The 14,408-nt window shown below is 40.1% G+C and overlaps 1 protein-coding gene across 2 annotated transcripts in view; it reads left to right on the top strand.

Annotated features, from left to right (window-relative positions):
- The window catches only part of PMP22 (peripheral myelin protein 22), a 28,330-nt gene extending 15,149 nt beyond the window's left edge, over nucleotides 1-13,181 (top strand). For both annotated transcript variants that reach the window (XM_007424029.3, XM_007424030.3), the window contains exons 4-5: nucleotides 6,800-6,940; nucleotides 11,443-13,181. In XM_007424029.3, coding sequence (XP_007424091.1) covers nucleotides 6,800-6,940; nucleotides 11,443-11,609 — 308 coding nt within the window. In that variant the 3' untranslated portion in view covers nucleotides 11,610-13,181. The remainder of the gene's footprint in view (nucleotides 1-6,799; nucleotides 6,941-11,442) is intronic.
- The last annotated feature ends 1,227 nt before the right edge of the window (nucleotides 13,182-14,408 follow it).

Raw genomic sequence — 14,408 nt, 5'->3', positions numbered from 1 at the left:
GAAATCCAAAAGGGGGGCAAATACTTTTCCACAGACTGTAGATTGTACATGTAGGCTTGTCTGACCTTTTATCTGATGATTTTGATTCAGTGGCTAAGATATTCAGAAGGCTGTATTTTCAAAAGCTGTGGAAGATGGTGTAAATTAGAGTGTATGAACTGATCTGTTTTCTCTCTCTCCTTTCCTCCCTCTTAATGTAGAAAGCAAGTAATGAACCCTCGAGTCAGCCTTAACTCCTGGTGACTATGTGTGCACACATGTCTTTTTGGCAGCAGCACAAATGTGGTTTGCCGTTGCCTCCTTTCAGGACATTTTTTTCTACTTCCCACTCTAGCCTACAGCCCTGAAATTCTCATCCAAGTCATAATGGGGCCTAGGTTTGCTTTGCTTATGAGTCCAGACAAGGTCAGCTTCCTGCTGCCACTTGACAAATCTCTTATTATTTCTCTGTGTTAGGTGTTTTCAGTTTCCTGTAATTCTCTTTCTCATATTGTGATAATGCTTCTACTTTGCTTTAACTGTATACATCACAAGTGGAAAAAAGATGGCCTACATTCAAGTGTAAAGTTGGGACTAAAAACAAAAAGGTTCTGAGACTCTTAGTGACTGATCAGAAGGAGGATTGGGATTTATGGTGGATAGATTGATGAATGTTAATATTTGGTGTGAATGCTGTGAAAGTCATATTCTTTAGGCAACCATGAGGAAATAAACTCTTTCTGTGGGGCCTTTAGAGAAGTATGGGGTATGATACACACTTGGAAGACAGTGTACAATTCTGCCGTGGAATCTAAAAAATGATATTGCATAAGTAAAAAAAAAGTTGCAGATAAGGTCAATGAAAAATGATCAGTCTGTTTTCGAATGCCAGTTGCCATGGCAGGCAAACAGGAGGACGTCCTGCTTATAGACTCCCCATTGCCATTTGGTCAGCCATTGTAGGAAAAATTGCTGAACTGCTTTGATCCACTATGGGTGTTCTTATGATCTAAAGTCATTCTTTAGAGGGATTTTTCTAAATTGGCAGTAACCTGAGAAAAACATGTATTTTCTTCTATTTGCTGCTTGGAGGATCTGACAGGGACTGCAAGTTAGCAATGAGATTATTTCATAAATGAAAAATAAATAAATAACTAGTAGCCTTAAGCATGTGCTTCAATTTATGATTAAGAATTAGTCCTAGTCAAACTGTGCCATCTCAATTCATTCTGAATAATTTAGCAAAATTGTTTTAATCTGGAAACAAATAACTTGATAAAAAGGCTGTGAAAACTGCCACTGACGTCCATATATTTAAATATATCAAATTCTTTCAACTATATTTTGTTTGATCTTATCAGTGTGTCTTCTGTGTCTTCTGACACAGTTCTTTTATGCACATATTCTGTTCTGCAATTCAGGATTGGAAGAAATGTTACCTTTGTCTTCTCATGGACTAGGTGGTTTGTTACACTGATATAATTACTACAGTTGATCTGTTTTTGTTTTTGTTTAAATGCTTTAGCTCTATGGAATTAGTGGACAGTTTATTTTTATGTTTGCAGGTACTCTTATTTTACCCAATTCCTTGCCTTCAGGTCTTCCAAGGGAAAAGTTGGCCTGACAATTTTTTCATCTGTCTTCATTGGACCCCTCTGGGATCTTTCTGCGTATGAGCAGACAAAGCACATATCTTGAACTAGAGATGAAGATGAGAAAGTGCAAGCAATCTTCTTCTTCTTCTTCTTCTTCTTCTTCTTCTTCTTCTTCTTCTTCTTCTTCTTCTTCTTCTTCTTCTTCTTCTTCTTCTTCTTCTTCTTCTTCTTTTTTTAAGTGGAATGAGAGTGGACATGTTTTGTTACTGCAGAAACTGTGGTATTTGAGGTCATAGTGATTTTTGATCCTAGTTTTCAAGGTTTTGAGGCAGGAGAAGAGAAAATGGTTTTGGATCATCTTCAAACTGCTTTTGAGGGAATAGGAATGGCAAAAGTGATCGTGTAGAAGTGCCTATGATTGCAATATTAAATGAACATGATAAAAAATATTGAACTCAAAAGTTTGTATGCTGAAAAATAAATATACCAGGGTTGGACAAAACTAAATACGTACTAATAGATTCCTCTGTGATATGCAGTTCATCTTCAAGGGTTTCTGACTTCCAGTAGTTTAAAAATGCTAAGTATAACATTCTGTATTAGTCAGACATCTTTTTCTAAGGTTTTGTGCAGCTCTGCTGTACAGTTTTGAGTTTAGTTTCACAACCTCCGATCTGTAATCCTTTTATTGCATGTGCAGATGGCACAATAACAGGTAATAATTTGGCAATGCTCTATGAGCTACTCTCTGACTTTCTCCTCAGCCGTTGGTTTTGTGTGTCTCGGGTAGGCCTCTGAGATATCAGCAAAACAACAAGGGCCCATAAGCCTGATGTCTGCTCAGTGTTGAAGTAGATGACTAATTCACTTCAAGTCATTCAGTGATGTTAAGCTAGTTGTTCAATAAACTTGATGGAATTGTAGTGTAGAATCATTATTGTAGATGCAATTTCCTTATATAGTGCTGCATTAAACTGAGCCTTGTGTCTAGTTTGGCCAGTGATGATTCCCTTGCCAGCTAAAGCTGTGGGAGATTTCAGACAGACTGTTTCCCATCTTCACTGTCTGAGGTCCAGTTTGATGTGTAGTTGCTAGGAAATAAAATTAAAACCTGCTATATGCCAATTCTATGCATTAACATATGGTGTTCCCCTCCATTCTTGTCCTTTTTGAATGGGAAAACATTAGCAAATCTGTTAAAGTCAGCAGACACTGTTCAGTGCTTCATTTCACCTGTTTGCCAATTAGTGTTCTCCAAATATGGACATCAGTCTCTGTAATCCACAGCCAGATACTGAGATTAGGGGGATGTATTGGCTGGTAATTATGAGAACTCAGCATATCTGGAGGGCACCAGATGCAGAAAATGTTTTATTTATTTGTTACTACAGTGACATTTTAACAACTCTTATCAGCCAAGAGTTACATTCTTAGGAGCTCATTCGTTGAAGGGTCTGAAGGAACGTGTACACTATGTATTTTCTTTAACCAACAACACAAGGGGTTTCCTAAGAAAATAAGATATTAAAGCCCCTTCAAGTGTTTGGCATCCAATGGAATGTCTCTCTCACTTCATTCCATTCAGTTTCTCCTTTGCAATTGGGTCAGTTCTTGTTTTTATGTGGATCAATAGCAAGAGCTTTTCTGCTTAGCTTGGCTCCTGTGGGATTCAGTTGCAGCCCTGAGAGTGGGGCAGGTAGCATTGGTCTCCAGGCAACTAGAAGCTGCTGACTGCAGGAAAGCCCTATAAAATCTTCCTACCCATCCTATGGCTTTAGTTGCATATATCCCTTTCTCTCTGGCTATGTGGGATCATGTGATGGAAAAATAATGTCCACACCATGAAATGTGAAATGTTTCATAGCTCTCTTCCTGAGCATTGCATATCAAAACTTTTTCATCCTCTCAAGGAATCTCCTCAATCTCTCTCACACATACATTCATACCACACCAGCCTCTGACCAAGGAGTACCCATAAAGTAAATACTTTATTTCTTCCCAAAGATATACCCATTGGGCTACTTGAGATCCTATCTCACAAGAAGAGAAACTGGACATGGAACAGGAAACACACTATCCCCAAGTGTCCTACATGAGAGCTGCTAGAGCATTCTTCATCTTCATAGTTTGAGCTTTAGTCATTGTTTTGATTCTGCTTTCATTGGTTTCAGCATAAACTGTAATAGGCAGGATGCTCTGATGGACATCTAGCTGAGGTACAATACTTTGGGACATGGGATATACATGTGGGAATTGAGAAGAAAAACAGCTGGTCTTCAGTTCTGAAAAAAATGTACAATCAGATTGGAGCTGAAATTCTTAAGCGATATTCTCTCTCTAATTTTGATCAGCATGATCCTCTATGTCTGCACAGATCAATCCTCTGGAAGATTATTTTTGTTAAATAATTACCACAGTTCTGGCTGCCAAACGTGATATGATAAGAATGTTGGTAGGTTTTGGAAATACAGGAGAAGAGCCACACTAACAAAATACACATTGTTATTTTTTTATTCAACACTGATCTGCAATATGGATGATCCCTGCTTTTCATTTTGATATCTCTAGAGGTCAAATGAGAATATAGAATTGAATGTAAAAAATTTGGCTCTTATTTTGTAAACAAAGCTTTGATTGAAGAGCACAAGAACATTGAACAATCCTTTAAAAATGGGGTTTTGGAGATAACTGTATATAGAAAGATTTTTACAAAAATTAAAGATAGCCAGTTTTAGAGAACAAGAATTCTATTCAGGTACAATCATGGTTAGATTGTTAGCCATTTATAACCACAATAATTAATGAACCACATACCAATATATTAATGCCTGTATGGTGTGTCTAGCTCATTGTGCCAAATATTATATAATGCTGTGATATAGGGATAATAAATAACTTTTTGCAGTTTATTTGTGTGAATGGTTATGTATGAAAAATGCATTATACAAGTCCCATTCAAAGTAGGTCCTTGAAGCATAAAGACTTCTCCTAGAAGAATTTAGTTTGCACGGTATGAAAAAGTATCCAGAGTTAGAAGAAGTCACATCAAAGCATAGCTTCCAAAACAACAACAGGTAGTTTTCCTATGAATTGGCTGAGATCATGGTATCAGGACATGTGTGAAAAGTGTTGAAGTGGAATAGAAACTTAAATAGACGTCAAGCCTTGCTGGAAGGCATAGTGATATACGGGAACTGTAGTTCTTGGGTACCATCACAGAATGAGCGTTCTGTGTGGGTGTCTCACCACAATTCTTCTGGAACTCAAAGCTAACCTGGAGAGCTAGATTTTAAGTTGGGAAAATATGCATAGATGTGTGAATGAGTGGAGCTTTTAGTTCAGAAAGTAGGCAGTTGCACTTGTAAAACCTGGTTTCTACAAGTCTGAGTTTCTGGATAAAAAAGAGCAGGTTGCAACTGGTAGTGACATCTGTAATAAATCTCAGTGGTGTCAAAATGATGACTTGTACTATATCATAGCAAGTAATAAGATTGTCCTTTGTGCATCATGACACAAGTACCAAGGTATGACAGTTGCAGAGGCTTGAATGAATGATACAGAATGAATGATAAAGATAGTAATGAATCCTTGTTAAAAAGCAAACAAAAAAAGTTGATGTGCATGTGGTAGGGAGATCTGTTGGGATTAGTTCAGTGTTTTTCAAACATGGCAACTTTAAGATGTGTGGACTTCAACTCCCAGAATTCCCCAGCCAGCATCTCCCAACTCTGGGAGTTGAAGTCCACACATCTTAAAGGTGCCAAGTTTGAAAAACACTGGACTGGAACAAGGAGATTCTGGATCCCATAGGAAGAAATAAGAAAGAAAGAGTGTACCTGTCATAAGTCCCTCAACTATGAGAAGATCCACCCCATTTTTAAAGTTTTTTTTTTTCCTGCTTCACTTTTCTGGGGGAAGGAAAATGGAGAGCCCCTAATGGGGTTTATGGAGACTGTGCATGGAATCCAGATTGCCATTTTACCCTTTTCTGAATTTCCTGGGCTTAATAGCAGTAAGAGCTGAAAAGGCTGTTGTACTGCTTTCTTTTATTCCCTTGGTTATTTTTTCCCTTTGTTTTGTTTCATCATATAAATAAAGGCAAGAAAGAATTCATAAGAAGTAGCTCATGCGCATCAAATGTTCCTCTTGCGCAGACTGCTAATTTCCACATAGCTTTAAATAGGTAGAACTGATCCATGGAGTTGAGCTAATTCTATTCTGTCTTTTTAGACCAGCCAGAGTAAACTCTGCCTTACATAAAGACTTTTTAAAAATATTCCTGCATCAAAACAGCACTGTTGTGGCATTTTGTAGTGTTTGTTTTGCAAGGCCACTTAGCCACCCACAAGGCTCACAAATAGCCTCTGACTCAAATATCCAAGGTGGCTCGGAGGAAGCTCATAGGGTAAGTCTCCCGACTTGTCCTTTCGGCAGCTATATCCAGGGCCTCCTGTGAAGTCTGAAAAGAGGAGAGGACCGTCAGTTAGAAATGATTTGGTTGTTTCCAGTGTTTGCCACCTGTTGACTTCCCAGGCTTGATAACAGCAAGCTGCGGCCTTCCTGGATACCCTTGTTTTCCCACTGCCATAGTGCTGGCAGGTATTTTTTCCTAGCACTTCCTCAGTGATGTGGCCCACGTCTTACCAAACGCAACTCTTGCTGATGGATGGTGGCAGTGATAAAGGTGTGAAGGCAGACAGTGTAGAAGTGTTTCTTATTGTAGCTCAGGGATGGATGTGCAAGTATGTCTAGAAAGGCTTAGTGATTGTTTTTATAGGGAGAGATGTATGCCCCTAATCTAGTCTTCTCCAAACAAGCACTTTTCCGGGGTATTGGACCGCAGTCCCAATAATCCACGGTTCTCCTGCCCATTCCATCTAGATCTGACAGTACTCACTTCATAATTTGTCTTCTATGCCTGATCTTTGTGAAATCTTATCTTAGTAATCAGACAGATATCTATAGTTTTTCAAGCAAAATATGCTATATTTTCAGACCATTGCTTATATAAGCAAAGGGGCAAGGTATAGGACTAATAATAAAATAAATACCAAACATCTGGAAGAAAGTAGGTAACCTGCATTAATTTTTTATGGTTGGTTGAGTTCAACAGCTAGAAGAGCTGGAAACACTGCTGTAATCTCCTGAGTATATATAACAGTAGAAATATTGTATCTGGTCAATATGGTCCTGACTCTCCTCTTGTCTCCTGTTTCCCTTTCCAGAATGGCTGCAATCTGTCCAAGCTTTGATGATACTTTCTATCATCTTCAGTGTTATATCTTTGTTCATGTTCTTCTGCCAGCTCTTCACCCTCACTAAAGGTGGACGATTCTACCTTACTGGTATTTTCCAGATCCTTGCTGGTAAGTAGAGGGGAGAAAAAAACGATGTGTACCTTGGAATGCTTGCAAAGGGAAGAAAGTCATGGCTATTAGTAGAAAGCAGGGTGACTCCAGTAAAACAAGAGTCTCCTGCAACCTCCCTCAACTTGGTGTTCTCCAGATGGATTGCATTACAAGTCCCATCATCTTGAGCCAATTTCAGTAGCTCACTAACAAGGCACCCTTGTGTCTATCCACTTTGAAATGTGCTCCACTTAATTCAAGAGGATTTCTTCTACATAACAATGTAAGATTTCAGCTTCAGTTGCTAATTGGATATGGATAATAGACCTCGAGATTCCAAGTTAGTACTTTTCTCTAGCATTTCCATTTGAAGTATTTTGGTGCTAGTATAGGGAGGTTAGACCGGGAAGTTGAAAAACATCTGTCTACCAATGCATACTCACCACTGTGGTAGATCAGAGTCCATAATTTTCACTGAAGAGGTTTTCATCCTGCAGTGAATTGATTCAGGACGATAACAACAAGAAGAAGAGACAGGTTTTTCCTGTATCGTGTTTTTTCAGTATTTTGTATTGTGAAAGAAAACAGTTGTTTTTGTCCCATCACAAGTGCCTTATCCTATTCTGTATCTTATACAGATTAATAGGATTTCAGAGAATTTGTAAATCCATATAACCTAACATGTGCTTGGAGGTATCTCACAAACTTTTATTCCTCCATGCCTCTGTTTTCACCCTTGCCAAAACTTCAACATCTTGCTTAAAATCCAATAAGAAAATTCTTATGTCTTAGTTGTAATGATCATTTAAATGAATTAATTTGAGGACTATTTGAAATAGGAATTAAACCAACAGGCCTGCCAGTGTTCAGAACAATGTTCAGCTGTGGAATTTATGCACAAAGTGTATTTACTGGCCCACTAAGAATAGAATAAAAATAAACTGCCAGCTAAAGCTAGATTTTACGAAAAAATAATTTTATGAAGCCCTGAAATACCTATTTCCTTCCTGGTTTTCTACTACTAGGAGCCCTGTATTCTGCTGTCCCTCCCAAAAATGCAGTTTAGTTTCCTTTGAAGATGTTTCATCATACAGTATCAAGGCATAAATATAGGTCTAGTTGGCCAGCCCACTACACAACCATCTGTCTAACGTGCTCTTCTAAACAGATGATTATCTGTTTAGGAAAGCATGATAACCATGGACTGATAACCATCTGTTTAGGAGACCATGTGAACTGACTGAAGTTTCTCTGCTTTTACTATAGTAGAAGGAAACACATTCATCCAATGTACGTTATTGCTCTATTTTGGGCCAGAGATGATGCCTGTTGCATTAAAATGAGTGGCATATTATACGGCTGCTTTCCCTACACTGGTGCCCTCCAGATGCATTGGGCTGCAGCTCCATACTTTAGATTTTTTTCATGGCAGACTTCCCAGCCATTAGCATGATTCATTATCAGTCTTGAAGTACTATCAAGCACAATTTGCCAGTTCAGCCAATGAATCTGCTTGTGGTAGGATCTGGCCGAAGGGAGAGTGTTACATGCTGCTCAGTACACCTTGTGCCAGGAGCCAATGTTCTCTGTTGACTGTCCTTCATCTCCTCATGCTCCCTTAGCTATTGCCGAACATTTCACTTCTCTGTCCTTAAAGAGAAAAACATTTGTTTAATTTCTCCAGAATGGGGGCTGACCTGACACAGATAAATTTGCTTCTCCCCCCAAAAAAGAAGCGGGTAGGAAACGTATTGTTTTTCAAAATTCATGGTGATGCTTCCGTGTAGCATACCTGGGTTGGTAGGGAGATGATAGTACATTTGTGACTGTTAGTCCGTACCTTGCAAATCAATGCTGGGATTAGTGAATATTCAGGATTCTTTGGAGCTAGGATAAGACTGGCCCTTGCCCATGTTTTTCCTATTTGAGATCTCATGGGCGGAATCAATGTCAGTGAATGGAACTTCAGTTTCTGTCGGATGGAATATTGAAAAGCATCCCTGGGGCAGTCAGTGAGGCAGCACTGGTTTCAAGCCATCCATCATTCTCCTTGGAAAAGCTTCTGCCCCAAAGCAACCTTTTGTTCTGTGACTCAGCCTGGCACAGCCTAGGAAGAGCAATGGTACAGTGGCTGACTGGGGGGCATAGGGGTTGCTGTAAAATTCAACCACAGTGCTGGAAGGAGCAGAATGTTGAGCAAGAGTAGTCCTGATTTTACTCCATATACAGTGTTTTCCCAGAAGACTATTCAGTTGAATAGCTTTAAGAGCACATGATACGCATGCACATATAAGCCTTCTGGAAGAATGGGGATGGAGATCTCAGAACTAAACCTCTGACATTTTTTGAACATTTGTTTCTGTTATTAAAATTTGTAACATTCAGTGACCTTTATACCAAAGAAGGCTTGATGCCATTAAGCTTCAGGAGACAATATCCTCTTGGACTTTTGGTAGAGGATTATGTGACTGAGATAACAATATCAAATTATGGGCATGATATTTTTTTATTAATTTTATTTGACTTAGGCACCATCCAACTCCCATCTTAACTCTGAGCAGCTCATGGCATAAGAAGAAAAAAGAAAATAATATGCAGTAAAAAGAGACAGTGAGAAAGAGCACATATAATAGTAACAGAATGGCAGATCCAGTCAACAACACAAACATGTCAAATGCCCACAAGGAGCTCCAGCCACCAGTCCAATGGCCCTCTCTATTTGGGATCAAATATTAAATTTTGAGCTTGGATCATCTTATACTAGAATTAATATTAATTCTGTTCTTTTTTGCCATTCATTTTCTCCATTAGTGTTTTAATAATCCATGTAGGAGAACTTGGCAGAAATGTGGCCAAAGGTAACCCTCTTCTTAACTTTACAAACAGTAAGATGGAAGTCTCAGAGAAAAAAAATGTAAGAGTCCCTTGACTTTTGTTTGATGGCTGCCTGCCTCAAATCTATGCCTCATAATTTATGCACAAAAATATGCACAGCTCCAGAATCCTTATGTGGTTGCTTCCATACAAGTCCATTCAGAATATGAGAAGCTAAGCTGTGATACCAGAGGGCCCTGGTTGGAAGAGCAAGGGAACAGAATGCCAGAGGAAAGATGGCTATCATCTTAATATAGCAGACTGTGTCTCTCAGGATTGTGCTTCCAGTTCTGCAGCAGTAGTTAGAGAAATATGAGAACTGAATTTCAGCATCATGATGGATTTGGTGTAGAGGCCCACTGCTTTTGGTTCTGCCAAATATGCATATTCCCAGGAGAACTGTGGGAAATAATTCCAAGTGCTACCTTTTGGTTTCCTCTTGCAAGGCAAGAAAGTACAAGAGGTTTGTATGAATTTCCCACCTGCCCAGTGAAACACCTCCCCCACCCCCAAACACACACCAATACTGAGGTTGAGTATTTCTGTTTAAAATTACAGATCTTCTCTGGGTTGCCCTTTCTACACACAATCTATGTCTCTTCTCTAAAGACTGTAGGTGATTTGTGGAATGACCACTGCTCTCTTTAATTCCATCCCACTCAAGCAGAGAGACAATAGGTTTTGCTTGCAGCATGTGGGCTCTGATTGTGGGTGTCCACTACATGGCCCAGAGAATGAGAGCTACATCAGCGGTTTGTGAATTCAACACCTTCCTACTCTTGCATTTTCTGCAAACAAAGGGGGCAGTGTGGAGGGAAAGAACAGCTCAAATATCACTGTGGTTGAGGTGTAGGTGGTCCTGAGGCACATTGTAGGAACAGAAATGATTCTGGTGGCCCATTGAGCAGGTTGTGGAATTGCTGGGATCAACGGAAAAGCTTTGTTCTGGACCGTGAATAGAAGGGGCATTGTGTAATCCTGGCAAACCCTGATGCTGGGCTTTCAGAAAAGGCAAAAGGGGGGAAAGCCCGTAGAGCTTGTGTTGCTGAGCTGTCAATACAAAAAAAGCTGACCTTAGTGGCATTACTACGCAGGGGCCTGATCTGAACAGCTTAAATGTTGATCACAGGAGCTTAGATGCTGGAGGCAGCAGGATGGAAAAATAGAGATGTCAGGCTTGGTTTACTGATTAGGACAAGGCAGGATTAACTACTATGCTGGGGATTGCAGAACAGAGCTCCAGCCAGATTGGGATCCCTACTTCAAGGTAACAACCTGAATTTAAAAACAGCACTTCTCTAGCTTTCTCTGTTGAATAGGCCAAGGGCTTTTTTTTCAACTGAACAGTACTTGTATTCTCTACTTTATACCAAGTCTTCTGTTCTGTAACAGCTGGGACAATTGTGTTGGCCCTGAAGAAAATTTGGCCTTTGTTGATGTTTTGAAAATAGGGCTTTTATTCTGCCAGACGCAAGAGATAATGATGCCTTAAACATGGCTGCCAATTTCCTAGAATTTCTTGAAGTCAGAGGGGACTGAATTGAGGGGAGGAGGGAGTTTCCTTGACCAAACCTTCTTTCTTGTTCTTGGATCTCAGTTGTGGACTTAGTTGCTCATGGTCTCTCTCTTTCTCTTTTCTGCCTTAGGCCTATGTGTGATGAGCGGCGCAGCCATCTTCACAGTGAGACACACAGATTGGCATCCCTCCACAGACAACGCCTCCTTTGGCTTTGCCTACATCCTGTCCTGGGTGGCCTTTCCGCTGGCTATCCTTAGTGGGGTGATCTATGTCATCTTGAGGAAGCGCGAGTGAAGTGTCAAGGGAGGTCACTGAGACTAGAGCCCTCAGGACAAAGGGTGTTGACAAGATAGAAAATGAAAAAACCAACCCACCCCCCAACCCCATCCACCTATACCCTGCCCCCCCAAACCCACAAAGATATTAGTGGGGGGGAAAAAAAGTAAGAAAGAGAGCTGAAAGAAAGGTTACTGTATTCATTGAAGATGTATATAGTATCTATGGTTTAAAAAGCCTATTTATAACACTTTTTACATATATGTACAGAGTACTGTTTGCTTTTGTTCGTTGACCTGCCACCATGTTTAAAGCCTAAAAAAAGTGCCTAAGAACTCTTAACTCCTAACAATGTAATGAGAGTGCCGCTTTTTCCTCCCCGCCTTTTTGCTGTGGAAGCAAGTGGATCCCTCCTCCAAAGCTTTCCACTGCCAACCTCAAGCCAAGCCCAGTTCAAGAACCCTCCAGCTGGCCCTCCAGCTGGGTATGGTCTGCTACCCTGGCACCTACCTTGGCCCATGCCTGCATTATGGCCCTGTTAACCAAATGATGGAGACCAAGTGCTATGCAGGAAGGGGAAGAACGTCTACCCAAAAGCAGATGGTGTGTTAGGTAAAGGTGGGTGAGCCCAGCTTCTCAACTGCTAGGGATGATAACCCAGTTGTGAAGGGGTTGAATGAGGTATATTCAACCTGAAGCTGTTTGCTACTGTCACTGCCTCCTATAACCCCCAGGTATGATCACCTGAGTTCCTTGTAGGAAAGAGAGGATGCAAAGATCCTGCATCAGGCATCAGTCTCACTCAGAGGGAAATGTTGGCATATTTTGAAACAGCCAAGGCTAGCACTGAGGCTAAGTTAGATGAAAGGAACAATATGGGTGGGATGAGGATCTAAAATAAAAGTTCAGGGAATTGATTTGTAACTAGCCTAGTGCTTCTTCTCCAGCTATGCCAGCTGGTCTTCAGAAAATACTTTCCTCCGGTTTCCTGGAGAATAAGCTAAAGTGGAAAAGCTGAATGACACTTTCTAAGCTCTATGGTCCACCCCCGTCCCTTTCCCTAAATCCTCTGAAATGAAATACCAAATCTGTGAAATGGTGCTATCTATTTACCATTCCTTATATCGCTAAGCCATTTAACCCTTGCTCACTGGAAAGTGGGGTAACCGTTTTGAGAGAAGCCAAGGAATAGGAATGATAAATAATTCTGTGTAATATATACAACCTATAACTGCTTTTGTATGTAGGAAAGTCGCTATCCATTATTATTATTACTATTTTTTTAATAAAGCACTTATAACCAAGGATTTTTTTTTTTCTTTTTCCCTTCATGGGCAGAAGGGAAGTAAGCAAACTTCTAGACCTTACAGAATCCACTGCCCCCCCACCAAAGCTGTTCTGTAACCTTTTTCTGTGCTTCCAGAAATGTCTGGGAATGAACTGTACAGGTGACCGCCCATAGCAGTGTAGGCGGTGCCGTCTAATGCTAAGACTCCAGGCATTATTATGCAATTATTTTGCTTTGCTTTTCTGATTTTATACCAGCTGTGTGGACTAAGAAGCAACAAAATAAAAGCCAGAATAACTCAAGCACTTTGGCTTATATTGCATCTCAATCAATTGTTCTGAATGAGCCTTTACGTTGGGCAACTGACAAGCTAGTGACCTGGGTCACACATTGTGCTAAGTTATAACATGGTTGCCTTAGTTTTAGGTCAATATATGTGGGAATGAGTGATTTGTGGTTCGTTTAGTAAACCAAGGTTAAGCAATCCTAATGGGCCCAGTTAATGTTGCTGGCTGGGGAATTCTGGGAGTTGAAGTCCACATATCTTGAAGTGGCCAACGTTGAAAAACACTGCTATAGAAGATTTATTTGGTGCAACTGCTGGTTTTATTCATTGACAGTATAACCAGATTTGCATACTTCATTCAGCCATAGTTTATTTAATAACATTTTACTGAATAAATCACAATTGGCTAGGTTTCTTCCAAACACCCAAAATTAAACCAAACAGATCAGCTGGGGATCCCCATTATGGACTTAGGTCTTCTAGAGTCATTCAACCATTGTGTTTAAATAATAGTATTGAGAACAGACTATTAATGTTTTCAGGAGTTAGAAGAAGCTATAAGTGAGTAGTGAGCATATGGCTTAGGCTGAGTGTGCGTTGTGAATTGGGTTTGTTAATATTTCAAAGCATTACCTCATGCACAGTGAAAGAACATACTTTCAGTTGCAGCAGAATTGCTCTGATTTTGAATCCAAAATTCTGTGAATGCCAATGCTCAAATTTCGAATGACAAACTCAGTTTGGCTTCCATGCAATAGTAAAATGACCCCAATATTTGATGGACTACGAGTCCTTTAATCCCAACTCAGCATAACCATTAACCAGGAGATGGCTTTGCTAGCATACACTGAATCCCTGTCTGCGTGTGTCGGTGCACTTCTTCAAGCCTGTAAGCTACTCGTTAGATGATTTTAAGACCACTCTTTTAAATTTACAAATTCAAAGGGATTTTAGATTTTTTTGAAGCATCTGATGCAAGACTACCACAGTCTTGCAAGCACTACTTACGCAGCTATTGCATGGGGAGCTCGTGCTTGTAGATGGAGAGCAAGCCTACATTAGCAAGCCCTACCTTAACCTTAAGAAGTTCCATGCCTGTGGATTGGCCAAAGTCCCTGCTTTTTACAAGGCACTGATAGCATTAGTAGAACTCTAGGAATGTATTGAATGTACTTATGTGAAGACCATACAGACATTCTTCTCCATTGGTGTAGATCAGGAGGTGCAGTTTTATAAAACTGCA

The sequence above is a fragment of the Python bivittatus genome, unplaced genomic scaffold, assembly GCF_059951505.1.
Source record: "Python bivittatus isolate LINGU-HERP-01145 unplaced genomic scaffold, Pbiv_v1 ctg000080_np1212, whole genome shotgun sequence".
Classification (NCBI taxonomy): Eukaryota; Metazoa; Chordata; class Lepidosauria; order Squamata; family Pythonidae; genus Python; species Python bivittatus.
Note: the sequence above shows the minus strand (reverse complement) of the source record. Positions and strands in the feature narration are given on the sequence as shown.